General features: G+C 35.3%; 1 protein-coding gene across 1 annotated transcript in view; it reads right to left on the bottom strand.

The window, feature by feature from the left end:
• Positions 1-25,966, bottom strand: part of LOC145668361 (carcinine transporter-like) — a 103,409-nt gene that overhangs the window by 53,941 nt on the left and 23,502 nt on the right. The window contains exon 2 of the mRNA XM_081736132.1: positions 18,600-18,654. Within this exon, the coding sequence (XP_081592258.1) occupies positions 18,600-18,622 (23 nt within the window). The 5' untranslated portion in view covers positions 18,623-18,654. The remainder of the gene's footprint in view (positions 1-18,599; positions 18,655-25,966) is intronic.

Raw genomic sequence — 25,966 nt, 5'->3', positions numbered from 1 at the left:
GACTAATTGATAAATCTAATAGCTGATTATTTTACTTTATACGGTACCATGAAATGCGTAAGCCTGAAATGTAAAAGCAGTAAAATATTATACCGTTCAAGTGAAGGTCCAAGTATATCAAGAACAATGCATAAATCACTTAGGTACAAAGTTATCCAGTCTCCAAATTAATAACGATTTCAAACGATTTTTTCCGGAAGGGGAGGGGATTTCAATACACAGAGGGTGAAATTATACTGCTAAAATACTGGCACGATTAAATATATGCCCCAGGTGGAATTTTCCCCAGGCTACTCTTTGAATTCATCATTGCTCCAAATACATAGAGACATTCTATTTTGACCAAATGTATTATTTATACAACCCCCATCTCACGATCCACTTGGATTTGATTTGCTTACTGGTTCAAATTTAACATCCCATTCAACACCTTTGCTATAGAAGACATGGACCTACAGCTCAACGTAGGATTCGAACCACATAAGCAACCACCAGGAATCGAACCTAGGTCATCCGCGACGAAGGCAAGTACGATATCCATGGAGCCACGAGGAAGCTCATCTTATTATATAACTTAAAAACCAGTATTGCTTGTACATACGTACTTCGAGTCTCTGAACGATTTTACAACTAAACGACATACATATTTATTTCTCGACGTTTAGAAGCTAAAGAACCTGATTTGAAAATTTATGGCGTTATAGAACTAAGACTTATGCCAAGTAGGTCTATATTATGAATTCATGAATAACTAGAGCTACTTACCTCAATAATAGATTGCGAATACAAAAGTATACACAAATAACATTAAGAAAACTTCAGTCGAAAGCAAATGACCATTTGCCTTAGGGTTATCCACGAGAATTTTATTAAAAAAAAAAAGGACTTGATCACGCCCAATTTCTCAGTCGACCTCGTCCATAACTATAATGGTTGGTCAAATTCCAAGTTTTTTTTTTTAGACGTCACAATCAGTTTCGCCATGACCTTATCTTTCATACGACTTCACTGTTTTGTTAACGTTGAACTTTAAAAAACTCTATTCTTCTGTTAACAAAGCTCCATCGTATGAATTATCGGATGAACTTTGTTTATGTAGGACAGACAGCGGAGGAAAAGAACACAATAAATTGAACAAATATTGCACTGTGACTGTTTCTAAGCAAGGTAAAGAAACAATAAAATATAAGTTCTTATGTGATAATTACAACTTTCGTTCTCAGAATTGAACTCAAAATATAAAAAAAGTTAATAAAATTTGAAATCCAGAAATTAAACAACATAAATCTAGATCGGAAAACACTCTGTATACTCCTATAACAATAAATTTTGTAGGGATGCGCACGAGACGAGTCGAGACAGGATTTTCCTGACAAAATTCGAGTCGAGACACGGCTCTTTCAATAGGGAAATACTCTGTATACATTTTTCGAGTCGAGACATCACCTTTGCAGCACATTTTCGAGACGAGACAGCCACAAATCTTGTCTCGTGCGCATCCCTAAAATTTTACATAACTAAATTTCTTACTACGAGTCTACGTATAAGCCCTACATTATTTGATGGAAAAATAAATATCTTGTTGTAATCATAAAAGCTTTGGAGTAATTCTCATGTATATCTAACGTAAATACAGAAGTCGGCGTCTCTTTTATGCACCAGTGCATGGGTCATATAGATACGAAGTTATTCATCTCCAAATATTTACATACATAGATCTATGCTATTTTGACCAAATGCCTTCTTCATCTGTTCCATAATTGCATGTTGGTTTGCAGCAAGTCTTTCAGTATATTTGATTTTAGCTTGCTAGACTTTCCGTACACTGTACACCTGCTGCAGGCGTTTTGAAAGAGTTACCCGTAAATGTCGTAATTTGATTTTCACTTGCTAGAATTTACTTGCTTTCGAGGCTTACTGCAACTTTGTAGCAAGTGTGTCAGTTCTAGTTTCTACCAACAGGTGGCACGAAAGTCTAATCTTAGAAATCTCCCCGCCATGCCGCCATTTGTAGTAGGTGCGAAGTGTGTGAAGCATTAAAACAAGTGGATAATTAAGATAATTACGTAAGTATTCAGTATGTAGAGATAATTTATATTTTAAACGTGTATTGTTTGACGAAGTTGTTTAGAAAAATATACTGTGTGATTGTCCGTATACAGTAAATGTTCGGTTTGTAAAAGGCATGCAATGCAATGCAAGTATATACCTCCAGAAGACTTACTACACTCACTTGCTGAAGACCTGCTGTAGACTTGCAATGCAAGTATACACCGTGTATAATTGCAGAAGATGTATTACAAACTTGCTGTAGACTTGCAGTGCAAGCAAGTTCGAAGAGCGTCAACTAGGAAGTTTGCATTAAACTTTCATCAAACTTGCAGTCTTGCATCACAAGTCTGCTGCAAGTTTGCCAGACTTGAATTGCAAATCTGTTGGAAGTTTGTTGCAAGTCATTTTTGCTATCTGTGTTATAACAAAGCACGCTAATTATAAAATTTCCTAATACAACACAGTGACGGCTAATGTTAGTTGCAACGTCGCGCAAGGACCAACATTTTTCAATAATATTTGTTATTAGTAATAGTAGCAATGGAACGAAGAACGTTATTTTTTTATCATTCTGATCATATGTACCTGAAGTAACATTCTTTTGCACATCTTTAATTGTGAAATCCATTAAATTGTTCAAAACGGTGGAGATAATTCATTACAGAGTTAGTAATTTCTATTGCATTACAACGACCAGATTCTGCAGCACGGACCATTGGAGTGAATGCTAAGTCTGCTTTCTCCTATCTCAGAAGTTAAAGGCTTTGGTCGTTGCAATGATCGTGCAACGCAGCAGGATTTTCATTGATGAACGAGGTAGGTTTGGCAGTAGATAAAATTTCTGAAATTATAATACTAGAAATCAACAAATAGAATTCATTTGACGTATTCATATTTTAAAAAGAGGAGCGGAAATTCCATGGGTATGCTAACTGCTAGGTAGAGAAGCCTACCAATAGAATGGCTCGTTTTTATTTGAAAGTCGAATATAAATAAGTCAGTATTTAGAATCATATTATAAGAAACTACTAATATGCTTCCCTACAACAAAGTAATGTCACTTGTGGAAATTTATTTGGACAGTCTTAAGGGAGAGAAATTTATCTTTCATCTGTATAACATGTCATTTCAAATTTTGAAAGGAACCTTGATGTGATGAGAGATTAAATTGATGGTGATAGGACCAAACAGAACCAAAACAGAGGGGAAAATGAGAACACAGAATAGAACCGAGAAACAAGAGAAATATGCGATATTATACCTAGGTAACTTACGAAGATAAAACCCAATTTAAGTTTACAGAATAGCTTGACAACAATGTTATTTGCACCAGATACGTTTTACAAGTACGCCTCAAATTTCCCTAGAGAAACCACGAATCAAGTGTGTCCATTTCTTTCAATGCTACTTAATGTTGATTAGTCGCCAGTTGCCAGTTGTGTTGATTAGTTAGTGAGTCCATTATTTGTTTTTCTACGTTCTACCTCCAACATTTCGTAGTGCAACAGCCAGATGACATCACAATTCACTGGCAGCCACTGATACAATAGTCATTCATTTCCTATTTCTTCTTGTCAGATACTATTTAACTTTTTAAACTTTTTTTAAAAATAAACACGAACTTGAAAGTGGTCAGCTAATTAGATTGCATAAAGAACAACTTTCCACTAATGACCTTAGACTATGAATCATAACTACAATACTAAGGTTGAAAAACTTCCAAACTATAAATTTTATACAAAACTTTTCAAGCCTTTTTTAACAAACAAATATTTGAAAGTGATCAGCCAATCAGACTTCTTTTAGAGTAACTTTCCACCAATGGCCTTAGACTGAGTTGAACTACAATGCTAGAGTTCAAAAAAAATTTAAATTTAAATTTTAAATATTCAAAGATTGACAAAAAGTTTCTAAATTAAAATTTTAAACACTTTTCACAAAGTTTTGAAAAAATGTGAATTCGGTTTTGAAAGTAATCAGCCAATCAGATTGCACCAAGAATAACCTTATACAAAAGTTTTCAAGCCTTTTCTAAAAATAAATAAATAAATAAATAAATAAATATTTGAAAGTGGTCAGCCAATGAGACTGCTCCAAATATAACTTTCTACCAACGGTCTTTGACTATGAGTCGAACTATAATGTTAGGGTTCAAAAATTTTCAAACTCAAATTTTAAAGACTCAAAGATCGACAAGAATTTCCAAACTAAAAATTTAAACACAACTTTTGAAAAAAAATGGAAAAATGAGTTCGGAAAAATTTAAATCAAATTTTGAAAGTAATCAGCCATACAGATTGCACCAAGAATAACTTTCTACCAATGAGTTGCAACTAAAGTTGAAAGTGTGAAATTGTTATTCTTTCATATCAATCTGTTTTAATCAACCGATCAGGTTCCAAGTCTTTAATTTGTATACCAACGACCGTAGACTATGAGTTGTCCATAACTTTCAAAGTGTTAAGATGATGTATTGCATAAAAATTCTCAAATTTGAAATTCGACAACTTTTTTTCTTTTGAAAGAACACAAGTTAGACCATCTAAATTTACAAAATGTATATACCCGAGTCCTAAAGAACAATTACGAATTTTTATTTTTTGACAATTCCAAAATTTAAGGTGGATCAAATGTTATAATCTGTCTTAATGGACATTAAGCATAACGTTCAAAATTCGCACCCCATGTTAATTCAAGTTTCCCTTCAAAATTTAAAATTCCCGCCAAGTATAGTATGTGTGAAAAACTTTTGACAATATATTTTTGACGGTTTTGTATCCATAAAATGGATAAGCAGAACCAACCAAATTTGCAGAAGTATATATTCAAGGCCTACAGAATATTTACCAATATGTATTTTTGACACTTCCCAAAATTGAGAGGTAGGTCAACGTACCCCTCCCAAATTTTGAGAAGAAAGAATCAATTTATCCATGTGCTATGAAAGAAAATTGATCCCTGTAGTCATCTACATAAGCATATAATACACTAAAACCTCATTAAAGATAATATAGTAGGTCAAAAACCTCTAAATTATAAATTTTACAATTCTTTTACCCATATAAAGAGAACAAGGAATACCAATCAAATTTACAGCGTTATATATTCGAGTTCTAGAAAATATTCACTAATTTTTATATTTTGACAATTCCCCAATTTAAGAGGCGGACCAATGTACCCCTCCCGAAACTTAAGAGGAGTGCATCAATGTTTCTATGCCTTATGAAAGGGAATAGATCCCTTTACTCAACCATATAATCGTACGTAGTAGGAAAGCCTTATCTAAGAAGATAAATTTGGTCAATAACCGACCATGTGGTAAGCACATGGTAATATTGTAATAGCACTGTTCATCACATTGTATGTAGCTCCTGTCTTTCGAGATATCTAGTATTGCGCAACGGAAAACTTCTATTTGACAGTTATCGTAAGAACACGCATCTGTAGATTATTTCATTCCTGATTCGTTGATATCGAGTGTGACACGTCGGATTGGGACTTAAAGACGACATACTGGAGCCAACATCCAGAGGGCAGCATGACACGTTATTGACAAATTATTAATAAAGATCTCAATAGACAATAATCAAAATTTAGAATAGAATTGATATTATATTATCACCAAACTAATATTAATACAAGAAACAGATACAAAAGAAAACAAAAGATAATAGTCAAGGATTTCTGATGTAATTCTTAGCTATGGACAACTTCGGTATGTATCTTCTATGATGAATCTCAATTTGTATAAAATTTCCATACTTCTTATTTAATTTATGAATATTAGTAGAAAAAAAAATAAAAAAGTAGATTATGTGAGGTTAGATTTCATAACATGGTACATAACAACATCAGCAGCAGTAGTTGAAGTAGGATGGTAGATATTATTCTTAGTAACAGAAGTGCGATGATGAGTGATTATAAGTTTATCATTGTTGATCCAAGTGGGCTATTAAAGTCGATAGCGAACAAAAGTACTATGTTAGAACAATAATATACACATCGTTAGTAAATCAGTTCCTATTCTCCATAAGTTAATAGGCATGACTATCTCCACGAAACACAAAATACAATAAATATCTACTATTCATACAAGATGCGATATGCCTCTGCGGTCATATCAAAGTAATTCATTCGTATTTCATATTTACTATGTAATATTTAACTTCACCTTTAATACATTCTTAAAATTCGAAGAAGACATATTTGTGTTCTATTTAGATAGCCTTAAGAAAATCTGGAGAATAACTATGAAATTCCTTGATAGATATATATTCGCTTCGATACCCATGAATCACCGCAGCACATCCAATATTTCTTGACCTGATATACATTGCAAAAGATCCAGATAAAAGAAAGACGTATTCAGTAATAATCAGAAAACTTACCATTATCTTAAAAACATACTGCAATACTTATTGAAGTACGGGAATTTTATCAACTATTATTGCATGTTTAGTACTGATAATTTTGACAGAATTATCCATATGAAGATTATATCATGTCTGAAGGCTTCGGTGCTATTGAGGGAATAGGACCCTCAAGCCTAAAAGATTTAAGCTATCATTTTGTTTGTCATATCTTTCTATTACAAAAATAATCAATTCTTATTCAGGCAATGTTATCTAGTTCACTTCACACTGAAGATAGAATTTCTTCAATAATTTGTTTCGTTGCGATTCTTTCTCTGCACAAATTTTATAAATTACGTTGAAGTTTGATAATTCCAAACTGCAATACGTATTTAATTCAATAACAGAATAATATATTTTCTTTTTTTTATTTCCGAGAATAAGTTTCTTAAAGAGTGTTTATGGTCTATTTATAATGATGTTTTCAAATTAACTTAAGTACAGATATATAATCTGGGTACTACTGATAAAATTAATTAAACAATATAAATTTCTCAACTGTTTTAAAACTAACTTTCATAACATTAAAATGACCTGCGGATTGCACATCAAGCCATAGAATTAACTGTTGTAACGCACGTAGTGGAGCACTACAATATGAATATTCTGGCATTGAAAAGAAAAAGCTGGACCACTCAAATTTACAAAGTTAAATATTCGAGTCCTAGAGAACATTTACCAAATTTTGTTTTAAGACAATTCTCAAAATTAAAGGGTTAGCCAACACACCCGTCGCAAGTTTTGAGAAGGAATATCACTGTACCCATATCCTATGACAGAGAATGGACCCCTATACTCAACCACATAACCATATAACGTGTTTAAGGTTCATCAAACAAGATAAAATGACATGGTGAACACATGGCAATACTAATATTTGGCAATTTTTTGATCTATAGGAGAGAATAAGGAGGACCACCCAAAATTACAGAGTTATACAGTATATTCGAGTCCTAGAGAACATTTGCCAAAATTTATTTTTTGACAATTCCCGAATTTAAGGGGTGGGCCGATGTACTCCTCCAAATGTTTGAAAGGGGTGCGTCAATGTACACATGATCTATGAGAGGGAATGGACCCTTATATTCAATTATATAACTATGTAAACTAATGAACTTCCATCAAAGGGAATAAAATAGATTTTAAAAAATCCTCCGAAATTTGAATTTTTAAACAAATTTTTATGTATAAAAGGAAACGAGATAGACCAAACCAAGCTTTCAGAGCTACATTCTCTGTTTCTGTACTACCATATCAAAATTTTAGTTTTGTCAATTTCCAAAATTTAAGGAGGTGGTTGTATGTACCCCTTCCAGAATTTAGGGGCTGGGTCAAGATATCCTTACCAGAATTCAGAATGGTGGTCCTATGTAACACCAGGTCTTTGTAATACACCCAGGGACACAAAAGTGTCCTGAAGCCATGCCCTTACTACTCATGCGGTAAGTGCGTGGCGTCGCTCTATCTCTAACAGGTGTATTAGGACGTTTCTGGACCTAGTGGTCGTCACGCCCTTTATTCAGTGCCTTATGACGTTGGGTGGACGTCGAAAATTGGGGTGTACCGTCCAGAAATCGATTCCGGGACGTGTGTCTAACGCTCTTACCACTAGAGCACGGAGTCCGAGGTAGTAAATAACAAGTATTTTTTCTGTGGTGGTTAAATTTAATGGTTAATAATGGGATACATGTAGTAATTCGTTTATAATAATAAAAATAATTGTAATATTTTTTTATTTTTATGAAATTTATGACTGATTGACCAAAAGAAAAACAAAAAAGAAATATTTTTTAAATTTGTTTAAGTGAGTAACTTATTATAATTTGGATTAACAATGAGAGACTCGAATTGTGGATGTAAAGAACAATTGAGAAAATTAATTGGGTCCAACCTAAAACCAGTGAAGACATTTTAGGTCTAGTACGGATAGACGAATAACAACATTGGAAGTATTATCATATAATTATAAAGACAAAAAAATAAATATAAATAAATAAATAAAAACTGCTGGTGTAGAAATTCCTACCTAAGAGAGGTAATAGAAGTTATTTTGGAAAGTGAAAGAGAAAAGAGGGAAAGTTACAATCGATAAGAATAGGTAAAAAAAACTAATATATATATATATATATATATATATATATATATATATCAAAAAGAAGACATGAGTTCAGGACCACAGTGCATGGGACTTATTCATTATATGAGAAACACCCGTCAATGATAGTTATAATGATGACGATCTTAAGCATTTGACTAATGCTCTATCTTCATTATGACTAGGATTACGTGCGAACGTGTATACCTCGGAGATCGTGTTACTACTATAGCGAACATGCAGCCAGAATGGGCTAAATTGTAAGATTATTTTAAAACAATTTTTATTATTAAGAAATTAGTATTTCTTGGTTGGAACAGTAAACATCAGGATGAGCTTTGTGATTCTAGAATAGACTGCTATTCAAGGAAAACAACGAACCTAATTCCAGAAACGAGCACACGGATATCACAGTAACACACTTTCACCAACTTAAAATTAAAATCCATATGAGTAAACAAGGATGCTTATGTGTATAAAAGCAAAATTTTAGAAAGTTTACTCGTCCAGTCCTTAACTATTCGTCATAGTGTATACGCCGCCACACCCTGCCGAGCGTCGCTCAAGAAGACCCGACGCCTTTACTTTGGTGATGTAGCTTCCAGCACCTGTAGTCCAAGAAGGTGAGTCGGGGTACGTCCAAGTCTCGAAAGACGTCACCGCATAAGACGACGTCCAAGGAGGACTTCAAGCTCACGACTCCAGTTCCATAGAGGGAGACGACGAAGGACAGCCGTCAGCCAGTTCGAACCCAGGACCACGACGTCCCGTACCGAGCAGCGAGATCCTGCGAGTCTGCGATGGAAAGAAGAGGAAAAGTCTTCCGGCGGGTTCGAAGCAAGGACTTTCACACTCAAATACAAGTGCTTAAGTGCGTCGTAAAATTATCCAGTCAAAAGTGTCAGCAGCCAGCCCAGTGCCTTTGAACAGCAACAAGCAGATAAGACGTGAATAAGCAAAACCATATTTTGATTCGTTCTCAAAGAGGTTCGTTTCAGGAAAAAGGAAGCTGATATTCTACTTACACACATAGCCTTGCATTTAGTTGAGGTGCTACGTGTATAAAAACTGCAAATTGTGATAAGAACATCCCCATTGGTACAAATAATGTTTACGGTTATACAATGAAATTAAGTCGGGGAGGCATCGTCTAAACGCAAAGAAATTCAAGATGGCGGCCATATTTCAAAATAGCTACGCGGTTACAGTTTTTCTGTTATACGTCGCAGGAATTGAGTGTTTGGTATCGATTTATAGGTTTTCGACGTCAAGGATTGCAAATTTTGTGTTAAAAACGCGTTAAGAATTATATATATATATATATTGCTTTGCGCTAAGGAAATGTTCTGATCACAAGTACAGGATTTTGTATTTCTGATTCCTTTATAAAACAGTAAACTCGTTGTAAGAAATGCAATAGCCAACTAATCCCTGTTTTTATTTTATTTTATTTTTTTAATTATTTTTTTCAGATTTGAGTACGTGAAGGTGGCAATCGAAAATGGCAAAACGTCTCCGATTAGTTCCTGCATGTGACCTGGAAGATAAAAAAAAGAACTAAAAGTGTTGATTGGACAAAGTGTATACTGTGTCAAGAGGTATCTTATGTACATTTGGTATGTTCTGCAAATAATCTAAATGCATCTTTTCGTAACACTGGATACCCAACGCTTGCAAATAATTTAGAAAACTTTCAATTGTATTTGTGCCTTACCCAGTGATATGTATATAAAACTGTTTGATGAAGATAACTGTGGAGTGGAAAAAGCACTTTTAAAACGACAAGCCAAATGGCACAAAAAAGTGCATTAAATTATAACTCTACAATGTTCGAAAGAGCAAAGAAACGGAAGCTTAATGAAGGTGACAAAGAGTCTACATCACATCGTCACATGATCGTAAACATCGATCATCTACTTCTAAAGAGATGTGCTTCTTTTGTAATGGTTCTGCGACCAGCAAGGATCAATTGTTTAATGTAACCACGTTACAAGTAGATCAAAAGGTGAGGAAGTGTGCCATTGAACAACGAAATAGTGATCTACTAGCAAAACTTAATGGTGGTGATATGATTGCTCTAGATGCAAAATACCATGCAAAGTGCCTAGCAGGATTGTATAACAAGTCTCGGAGTAGCCAATTGACATCAACTTGCAATGTTCATGTATTTGAAGGGGTAGTTTTTGCAGAGTTAGTTAATTTCATGGAGGAAAGTATGAAGGGTTCAGATGAAACGCAACCAGTTTTCAAGATGAGTGTCCTGACAAAATTATAGAAGATGAGACTAATGCAACTACTAGGAACGGATGAGAAAATGCCACACCTTAAGATTACGACAGATGATTCTTGCACATTTCCCGTATAAGACGGCACAAATGTCTGGCACAGAGTATACTGTATATTAGCATATGATAAAACTGTTGGTGATACCATGTTGGAATATTTGTAAAAACGACCAAGATGAAGACGCCCTTGCTTTGTTGCGTGTTGCTAAAATAGTAAAGAAAGAAATGCTATAACAAAAGAACGCAATCAATGGTGATTTACATGCTAAAACCCAGCGTAAATCTGTTCCTCGCTCCCTACTTGCCAATGTGCTCTTGTATGGATCCAACATTGAAGACAATGAAGTTGTTACACAGCCATTTTTTTTTAACAAAATCGCAATTGCTTTGCTTTAATATACAACCAACCAACCCGAAAACCAACTGGAAAGATATTGAGGCATGAAACTGATAGAGAACCCCCGCTGCCAGTTTACATGGGTCTTTCAATATTTGGAAAACACACACACAAAAGCTACATTCACTTGGTCCTTCAATCTCCTACACTCGTGTGCTGGAACTCTCAACAGCGATGTGTGAACTTGTAAATATCAGGTACCAAGAAGAAAAGGTATTGTGTCCATTAAAACTACGTAAAGATATATTCACAATTGGGGCGTACGATAACATAGACCACAATCTTAGTTCAACTTCGGACAGTTCCTTTCATGGGACAAGTATATCAATATTTCAAAATCCGACACCTGAATGTTTAGGAACAGTAAGGCCTACACAAGATATACAGTATTTCATAAGTAACTTCAAAAAGCGAAGTGTGCCTAGTCTTCCGGACGAGTTTCCTTTGGTGGAGCCAGCAATCCTTAAGTCAAAAGAACTCACTATTCCAACTTGTTCTGATGTTACACTGAAACTCATGCTGACACCCACTGCTACGAATCAGAAGAAAGAAGAAATTGCATGGCTAAAACGTGTCATTAGCGAGGATATCGACATTGACTTGATACATCGTGAGCTGCCTACCATGCTCATAGACAAACTTGCTTCAACTGATTTTATTCCAGGAATATAATAACTTTTACTATTATTCTATAAACATTCATCATCAATAGCTATGATCAAGCATGCGATGAACGTAATAAAACGAGTTACACAATTTCTTAAGGGAAATCAAATTCCTGTCATGGTAGTGGATCAACCACTGTTTGCGTTATCAAAAGTGATTCAGTGGAACTACCCAGACATGTATGGTGAGAAGAAGTTCATGGTGATGTTTGCTGCAGAAAGCTATCTCAAAGTAACCCACGTAAAGGAAGCCAGAGGAATTCAACAAGTGACTGCAGTAGCACTATACCATTTGTTGCAAGATGCTTACCACCAGTCTGGTTCCGAGCTTGAATTTGACATTTGGTGTGAAGAGCGAGCTGCACACAGTATCATGTTCAAATATTGGCTGACTTATCTTGATATGGAAATCCTATTGCTTCTCTTCGCTCAATTAGAGAAGACAACTACTTTTTGTATCGTGACTGCTTAAGAGACATGATTCCTTGGTTTCTTGTCCTGGATCATTATAACTATGCCCGTTGGCTACCGGTCCATCTGAAAGACCTTTTTGATACAGAGTCTCAGCTACCAGACATACATCGCTTATTTTCTTCTGGACAGTTTGTGATAAAACAAATCAAACAGAATCCTTTCAGCAATCAGCATAGCATTATATCATATATTTTTAGATAAAAATAGTGTATAATGATTTCGCCTATGCTTCAATTTAAAAACTATATGGAATAGAAAAACACCTATAGTAATTCCTAATTTTTTTTAACATAAAAATTGGAATCCTTGACCTCAAAAACCTATAAATCGATACCAAACACTCAATTCCTGCGAAGAGTAACAGAAAAACTGTAACCGCGTAGCTATTTTGAAATATGGCCGCCATCTTGGATCTCTTTGACTTTAGACGATGCCTCCCCGACTTAATTTCATTGTATAACCTTAAACATTATTTATACCAATGGGAATGTTCTTATCACAATTTGCAGTTTTTCGTTGATTTCTGCGATGTAGCACCTCAACTAATTGGCATGTTTTGACTTATTAGTCTCATTGGTTAGCTTTCAGCTAACGAGACAACCGGTCAAAAAGCGAGACCCTTCAGGTCACTGTGTTGGCCGGCCTTTTAGAAATTATAACTATCCCCTTTTATTTTAGAACTCCGGATCTTTCATCAAAATTCATTTTATCTTTTCATCATCATCACCCCTTTTGTAATAAAATACAAAATTCGATTTCCTATCTTTCATTTAAGTGACCTGCATCATCCTGATGCGTAGTTTATAAATTAAACATTTATTCAAGCGTGACAGATTACATTACTGAGCGTTTACTCCCTTGGTAAATCTGGAGTGTACCTAAGCTGCCCTAAAGCTCTATAATTAACATCATTGTACCCTCATTAGTACACATCTTGAGTAGTATCATTATATTGTGTATTCTACAACGTAGATTCGTTGTATGGCTCCACTCCACGACAACTCACCCATGATACGGAGCTTGACCATCTGTTTTATGTTTTACAACCACCCGAAACAAATTCAATCACCCCACCCCACACCGTTTCAGACGCCGGCGTCTTCAACCATTTCCCCCTCCCTCCGTGGTGATACCCTCTCCTGCATCCCATCCTTCCGTTGATAGACAACGCGCGAAGCGAAATATTACGTTTGACCAAGCAGAGAGATGTTTCAATACCCACGTGAATCCTTCCCCGACCCCCATGGAAATACTCCAAGTGGAGTATCCCGTTGGAGATTTGGATTTCCTCCGCGTAAGCAAACGACTTTACAAGCTATTCCTTTTTTCTTTTTTCTCAATTTTTGGTTTTAGGAATTTTGTATGTCGTTTTACGTGTGCTCTTTCCCCCACTCCATACCTATCATATTAGTAGTAGATCACTTTTCTCTAAGGTATAATGGAGTTTACTCAAGTCAGTAGCATTATTAGATCAATTAGCATGCAATCAGGATAAGAACCTCGAGAGCTAGAATATGGTTTTCTTGCTCACAAGATGCATGGAAAATCCTATAGTGTTAATCTGTGAGGTATTTTTCTCGAGTGGTGTTTCCCCCAGATGAATTCAGGACTTTCGTCAAGTGTTCACCAACCCACTGTGGACATGTGTTTTAAAATGCAGTTTTTTTTTCATTTCCCACAACAAGGCTTCCTGTCACCGGTGATGAGAGGCAAGAAAATTGAAGTTGCCGATCCAGAACTTTACTTGATTGTGGACATTCAGTGACAACTTGTGCAGACACTGTTTTTTTTTATTTTTTTTGTTTGTTGATGGAATATACTTTTTATCTTTTTTTTTCAGTTTTGATTGCATACGAACAAGCAATGAATGTTTGAACTTTGGACTTTGACAATAGTCTTAAATGCATCAACAATTTTTTTTTGTTTTTTCTCTCAAATTTTATTGTATATTCAGACGTATATCATCTCATCCTTCAGGCCTTTTTTTTTTTTACATGAAAGATCCTTCCTCTTTTTTTTTTTTTTTTTTTTTTTTTGAAGCCTCATGTTACATGTAATGCGAAATCCTGATTTTGTAAGGTGTGCTTACTCACTTTGCCCTTTGACGTCATACTCCGTCGTCCATACCGTGCATACTTTCCCCACCAAGGTATAACTTCGTTCATAAATTTCCTACAGTAAACATTGTTCATACAGGTGATTAACCAGGTCTTCTTACCTCAGACCTAAATGTACGAATTATATAGGACAAATGGCGCATACTTCGATGTTGCCGCATCATGTCTTGGTCGGAGGAATATAGCGAACATGCAGCCAGAATGGGCTAAATTATAAGTTTATTTTAAAACAATTTTTATTATTAAGAAATTAGTATTTCTTGGTTGGAACAGTAAACATCCGAACAAGCTCTGTGATTCTAGAATAGACTGCTATTCAAGGAAAACAACGAACCCAATTCCAGAAACGAGCACACGGATGTTACAGTCCCAGGTAGCACACTGACGTACACTCTACGTATTATTAAGGAGCTGTTTGTGAAAATGACGTCTTGCAAGATATTCTGACGTTATTTCTACACACCGGATTCGAATCAGCTATACAAAACAGTAATTAACATCATTGTACCCTCATTAGTACACATCTTGAATAGTATTATTATAGGCCTATTGTGTATTCTATAACGTAGATTCGTTGTACTACTTACATTGAAAAAAAATATTTCTTCGTTCATATTTGATTATTGCAATAAATTTAGTTGAAATCGAATTGAATGAAAGCTTAGTGGACTAACTATTAAAATAATGTAGGTCATGTCCAAGGACACTTGAATTGTATAATGAAATCCGATCCACCATTATATAGACTTTTATTCTTTTATTTTATGTCTTCCTAAGTTCAATTTATTCCTCATGGTCTCGTTTTTAATTCTTCACTTAATTCCAACCTCCATTTGGGTTTCGATATTGAAGACAAGATGAAAACTCTATCCTACTCTTCCATAAAGATAAGAAAGCGTCTTTGCTAGTACAAGTTCCTTAATGATCTTTCAAGAGAAAACTAAAAGCGTTTTTCTATTTTTCGACAATTGAGCTCTGTAATCTCTTTCATCATAGAATTTGAAGCTAAAGTTATTTGGTGTTTCAGACTCAACTCCAACTGCAACGTCGGTTACGTTAGTTGCCTAACCTTTGTTTTCTGACTTTCTGCTGGAGTTTTAAAGTTTTCCAGTCTGTACAAAGTGTGACTTTACTATGAATTGGGTTCCTTTTAATACAGTGGAATCCCGGTAATCCGAACACGTTTAATCCCAACAGGTCCGGGAGGAAAATTTTATTTTTTGTGTCGAATATACGCAGTTCTAAGAAATTAATAACTAAAGGATGAAAATGGGTGCATGTTTTCGTACCAGAGGAAAGTGAACTACACAACCATAATAATACCCCTAACGGAAAGATTTGTAACTACACTACGTATTGTACGTGGAAAAATAAAGACATCAAGATTTTCCAACATTTTTCCAGTACAGTACATATACTGTAGTCAGAAAACTGTTTTGAAATACTATACGCTATGTATTACAACACAATAGATCCGTTCACCCGCTTCAAACCGCGATTTTACTGTTATTTCGGCTAATCCGAACAATCATGTAATCCGAACAGGGTTTGTTCCCAATTAGTTCGGATTAGCGGGACTCCACTGTACTAAATACACTTTGCTCTATTCGCTTGGACTGAGGCAAGTAGTCTCTTGCGGATGCTAGAAATCGATGTTAACAAATTCCACGGTTTTCGTAGTTATTCCAGATTTGTTTTACTTAAAGTGGTGCCTTTTCCAATTATTTCCTGTTTAAAAATTTGAAAGGCGTCCTCTGTCTGAAAAGCTTAACGATAGCGTTAACAAACTTAATACAAACTAGCTTTTTAACCATACACTAGATTTGCTATGTATGCCAGATTGGAAAACCGAATTAATTTACTTTGCTTTATGAGAAGTTCGTAGGAATTGTAGAACAAAGAATTTGAAGGTGAACCAGAGGCGGAAAGGTTGTTCTAGAATAGAACGTCATTTTGTTCCTCCTATGCAAGTGTCTTAAAGTAAACAATACATTTCCATATTATTTGATACGGAGAATTGGTACCAATCTTCTAACACTGATGAATGTGCTAAGTAATCACCCGAATCCTCTGAAGGTTAAAATGTCAAATACTACGTATGCTTGTTTGTTCTGAAAGTATTTTACATTTGAAGCTTGTAGAATTGTCACTTTCTTTTAAGCGCAATTAAATCAGTTGCGTTTTCACACATTCTTATCTGCAATATTACAGTCGCACTCTGACCGCCACGTGATAATTCCGCATCAGAAATTTGGACCATATGAAATCATCATTACATGTTGATGACAGGAATTAGGATAAACATTTGTCTTTGAGTACGCTTAGGTTTTCACAACAGCGAAAGTAAACATTTTAAATGATAAACACATTTTAATGCAATATGAGTAAACACATTCTTTAAGTTGTTTTTCTCATACAATATTATTGTAATATCATACGACATTTCACCAACCCATGGCAAGTTTGATTAGATTATTACATATATTAGCCAAAACAAGCTTCATTTTCCGGTAAAATTCTGAGTAATGTATATTGCGTTATTTGATTCTCCTTGACGTCAATAAGGTACAAAGTGATGGAAATGTTTCACACGCGCATAATACCAGGAACAACTAAAATCATTTCTAGCAGATATAGGTGATGCATAACTAATGTCAAAATTTAGCCTTGTTGATGTTATTAGCTTCTGTTTAGAATAAATGACCGTAGGACCAATATATTCAAGTTACAATTCATATCATATATTCTCGAAATCTATAAGTGATGGGTTAATCATTACGAAACTCTTATAAGTTATGTATTTGGAAACTATGATACTTTTATCATAAATACAATCACTAAATTCCAAGCATTTTCAAATCTAAAATTATGAGTATAACTTTACTACTCATCCCAGGTCCACAGCTAAAAAACACTAATATATGGGGATAATTTCTGGAAGGGCTAACTTTAGTTTACCTTACCTAATGAAAGTTTCAAGGGAAAATGAAGGGGGTTGCGTGGGGAAAGCTGAGGTCTCTGGCCACCCTCTAGCTACGGACTACTGATATATCCATATTGCCATTGGAGCTTTGTTTAAGCTTTGAATAATTTACATCTCTACATATTAAAAATTCAAAATTCTTCAGATTAGAGAAGCCCATACATATTAATTTCAGCGGTAAGATAATGTATATAAACAACGAGCTCAAGGAAATGGCGTAGCTTGTTCTTTTTCATTTAAAGTAAAAAAACAAAGTGATTGAAATCTTCAGACAGTGAAGTATGAAGATCCGCTTATATCAATGAATTTCTGTATCGTCTCATATGTTTCCTTGTTCTTCGCCAACTACACAATAAAAATGACAGTTAATTCAACACAGTGGCTCTGTGTTACTTGAGTTGTGGTAAATTTTGATACATGATTGGTGCTCCTTCAACTTCATCGGATTTTAGAGTAAATTGTTGGATGGAAGTGATTAAATCAACCACCTCACATGGTTTCTAGTAGTTTGGAATTATTTCAGTAACACTTCATTGGTGTAATTTTGTGTACACTTACCAAACTACCACGTTTACAAGAACATTTTCTTTCTACTTAAACAGAAGGGACAATTACGAGAGATAATAAAGTATGTGAAATAAATTATTTATATGTGGTCACGAGAAACGAAACATAATCAACGAGGAATAGGAATATAGTGAGCATTGTGATATCTCGTAACCACGCTCCTAGAATGAAAGAAGAACATCAAGAAATGACCAGCAAAGTAATCAAACTGCTGTCAAATGTTCTTGACTTAACGTCATTTTGAAGTCTTTGTGGATTGAAATATACCGATAACAAATCTAACTACTAAGAACATTAAAAACGGATGGCAGTACTTCTACTAATGTAAATTTTGCCAGAAAATTCATACGCTCACAAAACTATTTTCATGAAAGATTACAGAAAACGTAATAAGTTGTATGTTACTTGTTATAAATGTCAAATATACAGCGTAAAGCTTTGGTCATAGTTTAACATAAAAGCTAATAGAAATTCTCAATGTCAATTACTTACAGATTAATGATACCCTCGGAAGACAATATATGCGATAAATATAAAAATATAGATGCATACCTTTCTGATACTCTTGCTGTCATTGTTCGTAATAAATAAAAGCTTTGGCTGATCACTGAAAAAAATGAAATTATCAATATTAGTACCAGAATGATTTGTTCACCATTCGTTGAGGTATTACTAACAACATAGTTTATATATTGAAAGAAGACCGTATGACATTGCTTTCCTCTTCTTGGTTCTTCACCTAGTTCTTTAGCACCGCCTCGGTGTTATTTTTACACTTCAAGTTTCTTTATTTTATTGTCTTCAACAGAGAATAAGTTCTATAATTATAGAAGACCTGCACAAAATATTTTACAATCTTGTTATTATAATACATTTAAAAGAAAGAAATAATAATAGAAAATAATATAATAGAAATATCTATATTAGACTTGTTAGACGTGGTTGAATTTAGACATATGACAATCCACAGCCAAATATACTTTTATATGTCGAAACAGGTGGCCTACTAAATATGTAGCCTAAGATATATATCTCCAAGCCAACAAGCTAGTCTGTGTCCTGAGCGGGATTTTCACAAAGACAGTGGCTTTATGGAAATCCTACTTTGGGCCGTGTCCGGCTGAGACCTTGCAGACTCCGGCCCTACCGGAAGGTCAGTGTGCTCTCTAATTTAGAATTTCTAAATAAAAAAATTCCGACCCCTCAGAAACTGAGAAGAATTCCGAGTAATTGTCTGCCAAATCTTACTAGTAGCTCCCAATCCGCAAGATTCGCTACATCTTGAGATGTCATTTAATTCCAATCACTATCTAGTTTAAAAACCAAGGAAAATGAAAATATTTAGGGGAGGAGGATCGACACCTTGGTACAGAAATACGAAATTCTACTGTAATAAATTTACTATATTATTCACTCCTATCCATTTCGTCACCTCTGCGAACAGTAATGAACTTGACTTAATCAGGTGACGTAGAAGAAAAATTCAAATTTGCCGAGTACTATTACAAATGTGAAACTGGACGCGTATATTTAAACTGTACTAACGCGTATATTTAAGTGGGGAAAACAATTATTCTGTTTTGTAGTTACATTGAAATTGTTCAAAATCATTTGCCACATAGACTCTACTCATATCATCCGATCAAATAAACAGTTATTATGTGCAGTTACTAGTGAATGCCGAGCCACGAAGTGAAAACATAACACTGGTATACAAATTTTGATCAAGGTCGTGCTTATGTTAGTTTTTCGTCGGTTTCTTAATGATTTGCACTCGCTGAACACGAATATGGCAGTTATTTTCCGGTAATGTCAAAATTTGTGATGATATAAGCATATCAGATTTTATTAAAACAGTAACATATTATACAATTGTATCTTATGAGAACATTGAACTACAAGCATAACACAAACATTGTAGTCGTGCTTCTGTTGATTTTTCATTGGTTTGTTAATGACTTGCACCCGCTGAACACGAGTATGGCAGTTATTTTCCCGTAATGTCAAAATTTGTAATGATATAAGCATATTAGATTTTACTCAAACAGTAATATATTATACAATTGTGTCTTAGAGGAACATTGAACTACAAACATAACACACACATTTTGGACATCAACTTTTTGGGTAACAAAAATCTGCATAATACCTAAATACCAAAATATATGAATATTACATTTATAAAAAAAATATACAAAAGTACTTGAGATTGGAGGAAAGTGTTCATCAAGTACTGGGATTCCGTAATCAAAAGTGAAGGTTAGTGGTTCTCTTTCTTTTGAGGGAAACGTTCACTTCGTCACGGATTAACCTCCAAATATAATCACCCATCATTGCACAGTCCCACCTTCCTTGGTATCTGCTTTCCATTACTTAAATGTCCTTATGGAAACGTTCCCCTGCTCTTCGCTAACATCTCCTTAATTCTCCTAAAGAAATCCAAGTGTGAATGAAGCATATGTAATTTTAAAGACATTCTACATCCCATTGCTCGATATTGATCAATGAGTGTCTTAACTTGGTGATCAAACGCTTCACTTCGGTTATGCACCAGAAATCCCGTCACCAATTTATGAAAGGCCTCCCATGCGTTTCTTTCCAACTCCGTCATTTTTTGTTTAAGTGTAGCACTATTAAGCATGACATGAATCTGAGGCCCTGGGAAAATGCCAGCCAGAACTTTTGCCTCTGCTAAAGCTGGAAACATTTGTTTGATTCATTGTAGGGCAGGCCCAGAGCTTTCACAAATTGTTTTGCCAATCCCAACTTAATATGTAATGTTCGCATGAGAATCTTCTCCCTAGGCAGTAATGCTTCATTTATCACATTATGTGTTCCTGGAATAAGCTCCGTTCTTTCAGACCACACGGTTTGATCATAATGCTGGTTAGTTGTCCGACTGTCACACAGACATAGAAAGCAGGAATATTTAATATAACCACTTTGCAACCCAAGAAGAAAACCAATAATTTTGAAATTCCCACACACGTCCCTTTGATGTTCCTCATATTTAGTTTTCTCCAACATCAGCTTCACACTTGAATAAGTCTATTTAATCAATTTACAATTCTGCTATGTATCTTTAGAATCTATATTCTCTGTTTCCTACTCTGAACAATTATCTTTAATAACAAATGCGATACCACTAGCGAGTATCGAAATAAAAGCACGCAAATTGCTATGCATAAATCAGTATAGGAGAAAAATAAAACATGCTTATATCACTGAAAATATTGACACTACATAAAAATAAGTTCCAGATTCGTGTTCAGGGAGTCAAAATACATAAAAATTCATCAAGAAATAATAATAAGCAAAATTTTGTATACCAGTGTAATCCATCATTTTCACACAATACCTTTCCTCACACGAAATTCTGACGTAATGGTCAGAGCACGAAACATTTATTATTATATATACAAATAATCAATATCTCGTGGCAAAGTATATTACTGGGCACACAAATTTACAGGTGTCCTCTCATTTAGTCTCACTTACTATAATAGATATATAAATGAATAAGAATAGTAATGATATATTACTATATCATTACTGATATACTGATATAGTAATGATATATCATTACTATTCTTATTCATTTATATTATTCACATTCTAACGTATATTCTTTTTTGGACACCCTGCTTGACAATTATGCCCAAGACTGTTCAAAGCAATCTTATTCTACATATATTAAAATCAACAAGCCACTACATGAACTATAGTACACTGATCAATACGCAAGAATTTGTATGAACTAATACTAGATTCTTTTATTACAAACCAAAGTATATTTACACTCCACGGCTTCATATTATTTTTATATGCAATGAGATTTCAATATCATTAACTATCCTCTTAACTAAATGCGATTATATTTTGAAAACGACAATAATGCGATTTTTCACAGAACATGAGGAAGATAGAGAATTTGAAACTGCAGTCTGACGACAGAATAGTGCTATATACAGGGTTTGTCCGGGAAGTAATAGGACTGATTTTATTCCACCATGACTGTACTTCGGAGCGTGCGTGCACCGACTGGATCCGGTAGAGGGCGTTCCTAGCTAACGAACGAGCGGCTGGTCAGTTGTCTCCGAGCACACGGAGAGTCAGGACAGGCTTTTTCGCGCGACGTGTTTCTGTGAGTGGTGCAAGCCGAAAATGCAGCGTTCGTTAGAGCAGAGGTACGCGATTAAATTCTGTGTTAAAGTCGGTAAATCTGCGACAGAGACGTTTGATATGATCAAGCAGGCTTACCCAGATGATGCTTTAGCAAGAAGTGGTGTGTTTTGGTGGCACAAGGCCTTTTCGGAGGGCCGGGAAGAGGTCGCCGATGAAGACCGTACTGGAAGACCTTCGACTTCGACAAACACCGACAATGTGACTCGTGTTCGCGAAGGTTTGAACTCAGACCGTCGACTAAGTATTCGTTTAATTGCCCAGATGTTAAATTTAGCAAAAACTGTGGTTCATGAAATTGTGACGGATCATTTGAACATGCGCAAGGTGTGCGCGAAGATTGTCCCAAAAGTGCTCACTGACGACCAGAAATTGCGGCGAGTGGAATTGTGCCAAGAAAATTTGAACATGTGTGAAAGTGACCCCCAATTTTTGAATAACGTAATCACAGGTGACGAATCATGGATCTTTGAGTATGATCCCGAGACAAAGAGGCAATCTTCCGAGTGGCACACGCCGGCGTCTCCTCGCCCAAAAAAGGGAAGAATGAGCAAATCCAAAGTGAAAACGATGCTCATTGTCCTTTTTGACATCAAAGGCATTGCCCACCATGAATTTGTTCCTCCTGGACAAACCGTCAAGTTTTACGTGGAAGTGCTCAAGAGACTCAAACAAAGGGTCAATCCGGTCCGACCAGACATCGGAGCCTACTGGAAGCTGCACCACGACAACGCCCCGGCTCACACCGCCTTTCTTGTGAACAGCTACCTGACCAAGGCCGGCATCCCAACGCTTCCGCTGCCGCCCTACAGCCCAGATGTGGCCTCCCAGACTTCTTTTTGTTTCCTCGCCTGAAACGCCCGATGAAAGGCAAGCATTTTGAGACGACAGAGGGGATCCAAGCAGCTTGCACCGCGGCTCTCAAGGCTATTCCGGTGAATGACTTCCGTGACGCCTTCAATGCTTGGAAATCGCGCTAGCAGCGCTGCATCGACGCAGAAGGAGCCTATTTTGAAAGTTTTTAAAGAATTGTAACGATTGGCTCAATAATTTTTTTTTTTAAAATCGACTCAGTCCTATTACTTTCCGGACAAACCCTGTAGGCAAACTTCGGTTTAAAAATAAACGCGAAGTTTAATTTTATTAATCATTTAATTATGAACGTACATAACGTATTGTGCTATTCAGAGAAGCTAATTAATAATGTAATTTGTATATATATATATATATATATATATATATATATATATATATATATATATATTCATATGGACCAAAACTGCTATATAGTCATCAATAATTACAAAAGAAGGGTAATTTTCGAGTTGACGAAATTCTTAAGTCTCGGAGGAACAAAACACTAGCGGCGAGTAGTTCTTCACCTAACGCTAGATGGTATGAGAGTATGGAAACCAACTTTGCACTACTAAACTCGCTTTGTACTGTATTATCGGTTAGCTATAAGTAGTATACTATGGAATGACGGTACGGAATTATTATAAGTTTTTATTATGAATCAATATACATATTACGACGGACCAAAAGAGATAAAAAATCAATGAGCAACAATACACTGTCCTTAAATAAATAAATCATGTTTTCACACACATCACTCCTGCTATATTACATACTAAAGTACGCATTTACATGCTAACACATATCAAAATACATATTAATTACTAAGTATAATCTGAACAAATCACTAATATTACCCCATTCTAAACCGGTTCGGGAACTGGAAAGGAAGGGAATAATCAGAGCCGAATCGCCCTTCTATCGAACTAATTCATTTTTTTTTCAATTAAAGATAATTTCAATGCACCAAGAAGGACATATTCAAACTATTAACGAAGAAAGGTCAATTTCCTGAGGGGAAAAGAACCTTTTTGAATTTTTTTCTGAAGTAGAATAAAGTGAAGGTGCGTCTTGATACTAAGGCGGAAATAAGTTTCAATCAGAGCAAAGAATTTTGGCGGTGGAAAATACAAACCGAATGGAAAATAGTAAAAACTGGATGAAACCGGATTTTTGGGAGGAAATGGGCATTTCAGAGGGACGAAAGGGGACTAAATTATTCTGACAAATATCAGATTGATGGACAATTGGTTACCTATGTTTTTGTGTCGCATTAAGATGTATAATTTCAATAATCATCCATCTGAAAGGCCATATACAGAGTTTATAATGAAATAATATATACATAAAGAAATTATTCCCCGAAATATAATTCTTCCTAGATTATTCCGAAGCTCACACATTAAGTTTGGTGTGAATAAAGAACAAATGAATTTAATACATAGACCGAAAATTGTGTTGAAAATTTACAGTACGCGGTACGTTCGAAAAGTATGGATCAACCAAACAAAAATTTCATTAACTTGACTGCAATGGTACATTACATGGTGAACAAACGGTGTCACGGACAAGAGTATACGAATGGAGTGAACAGTTTCGTGAAGGACTCTGGGAGCTGCCACAAAGATGGCAACGGTGCCTCGACGAGCACGGAGAATATTTTGAAAATCTGACATAGTTTGGTGCTTCTTGTGCTATCTGTTACCTCTGAAGAAATAGAAGTCCCGGTCAACCTTGAACGAACCTTGTATTATACTTTGTGGTTTAATACAAAGGAGGTCAGCGAGAGAGGTGAGTCTTAAGAAAACGAAAAGAACATGTTGAGAAGTTATATAAGAGTATTAAGTTCATGAACTCCTTTGTTCCCCAACAAACCTGTTGAGGTCAATTTTCGTGAACAGTTCTTTCCTCGGCATACGAACACACACACACACACACACACACACACACACGCCAGAACCGACAATTTCACATACCTAGTGGTATAGATATATCACATTGTCTTGACACCTAGTCTTCCGTTCAAAGCGGTGCTATCAGCTGAAGGAATTCCACACCCGTTCACTAAGGCTCTCTCACTTAGCAACAGCTGTACTCTTATTGGCTCAACGCATGGGTGTCTAGAAGGTGTGAGCTCTAGTTCGCATTTTTGTCACGGCTCAAGTCATTTTGGTAGCACTATAGGAGCTTTGCGTTTGCCATAAACATTATCTGACACGGCTCTGTGTAGGTCTGTGAAGTTGTCCTGCCTACCTAACGAATTTTTCTTTTTCTTATCTACATCGTTAGTTTATTGTTAGTTTACGTTAGTTTTGCTTAAATTATAGTTAGTTTCGAAAAAATAAAAAAAATTAAATGGGCAGGCCAACTTCACGGTTCCCACCAAAAAACGAATTTCAAATTTTTTCACATTATATCGTTAGTTTACGTTAGTTTTGCTAAAACTATCGTTCGTTTCGCAAAAATAACGATTTTATTCTAGAAATAAAGTTTGCCGCCAACTGTGAATTAGCCCGCCCATACAGAATTCTCATAAATTTCCAACTCATATCGTTAGTTTATGTTAGTTCTGCTAAAATGAACGTTTGTTTTGCCAAAATAACGATTTTATTCTAGAAATAAAGGTTCCGCCAAATGTAAAATTAGCCCGCCCATAAAGAATTATCATAAATTTCCATCTTACATCGTTAGTTTACGTTAGTTTTACTAAAACTATCGTTAATTAAACAAAAAATAACGATTTTATTCGAGAAATAAATGGGCAGGCCAACTTCACGGTTCCCCACCCGCAAATAAATTTCAAAGCTTTTTTTCCCATCATATCGTTAGTTTATCGGTAGTTTACGTTAGTTTTGCTAAAACTATCGATAGTTTCGCAAATA

The sequence above is a fragment of the Thermobia domestica genome, chromosome 13 (assembly GCF_964235325.1).
Source record: "Thermobia domestica chromosome 13, izTheDome1.hap1.1, whole genome shotgun sequence".
NCBI classification, from domain to species: domain Eukaryota; kingdom Metazoa; phylum Arthropoda; class Insecta; order Zygentoma; family Lepismatidae; genus Thermobia; species Thermobia domestica.
Note: the sequence above shows the minus strand (reverse complement) of the source record. Positions and strands in the feature narration are given on the sequence as shown.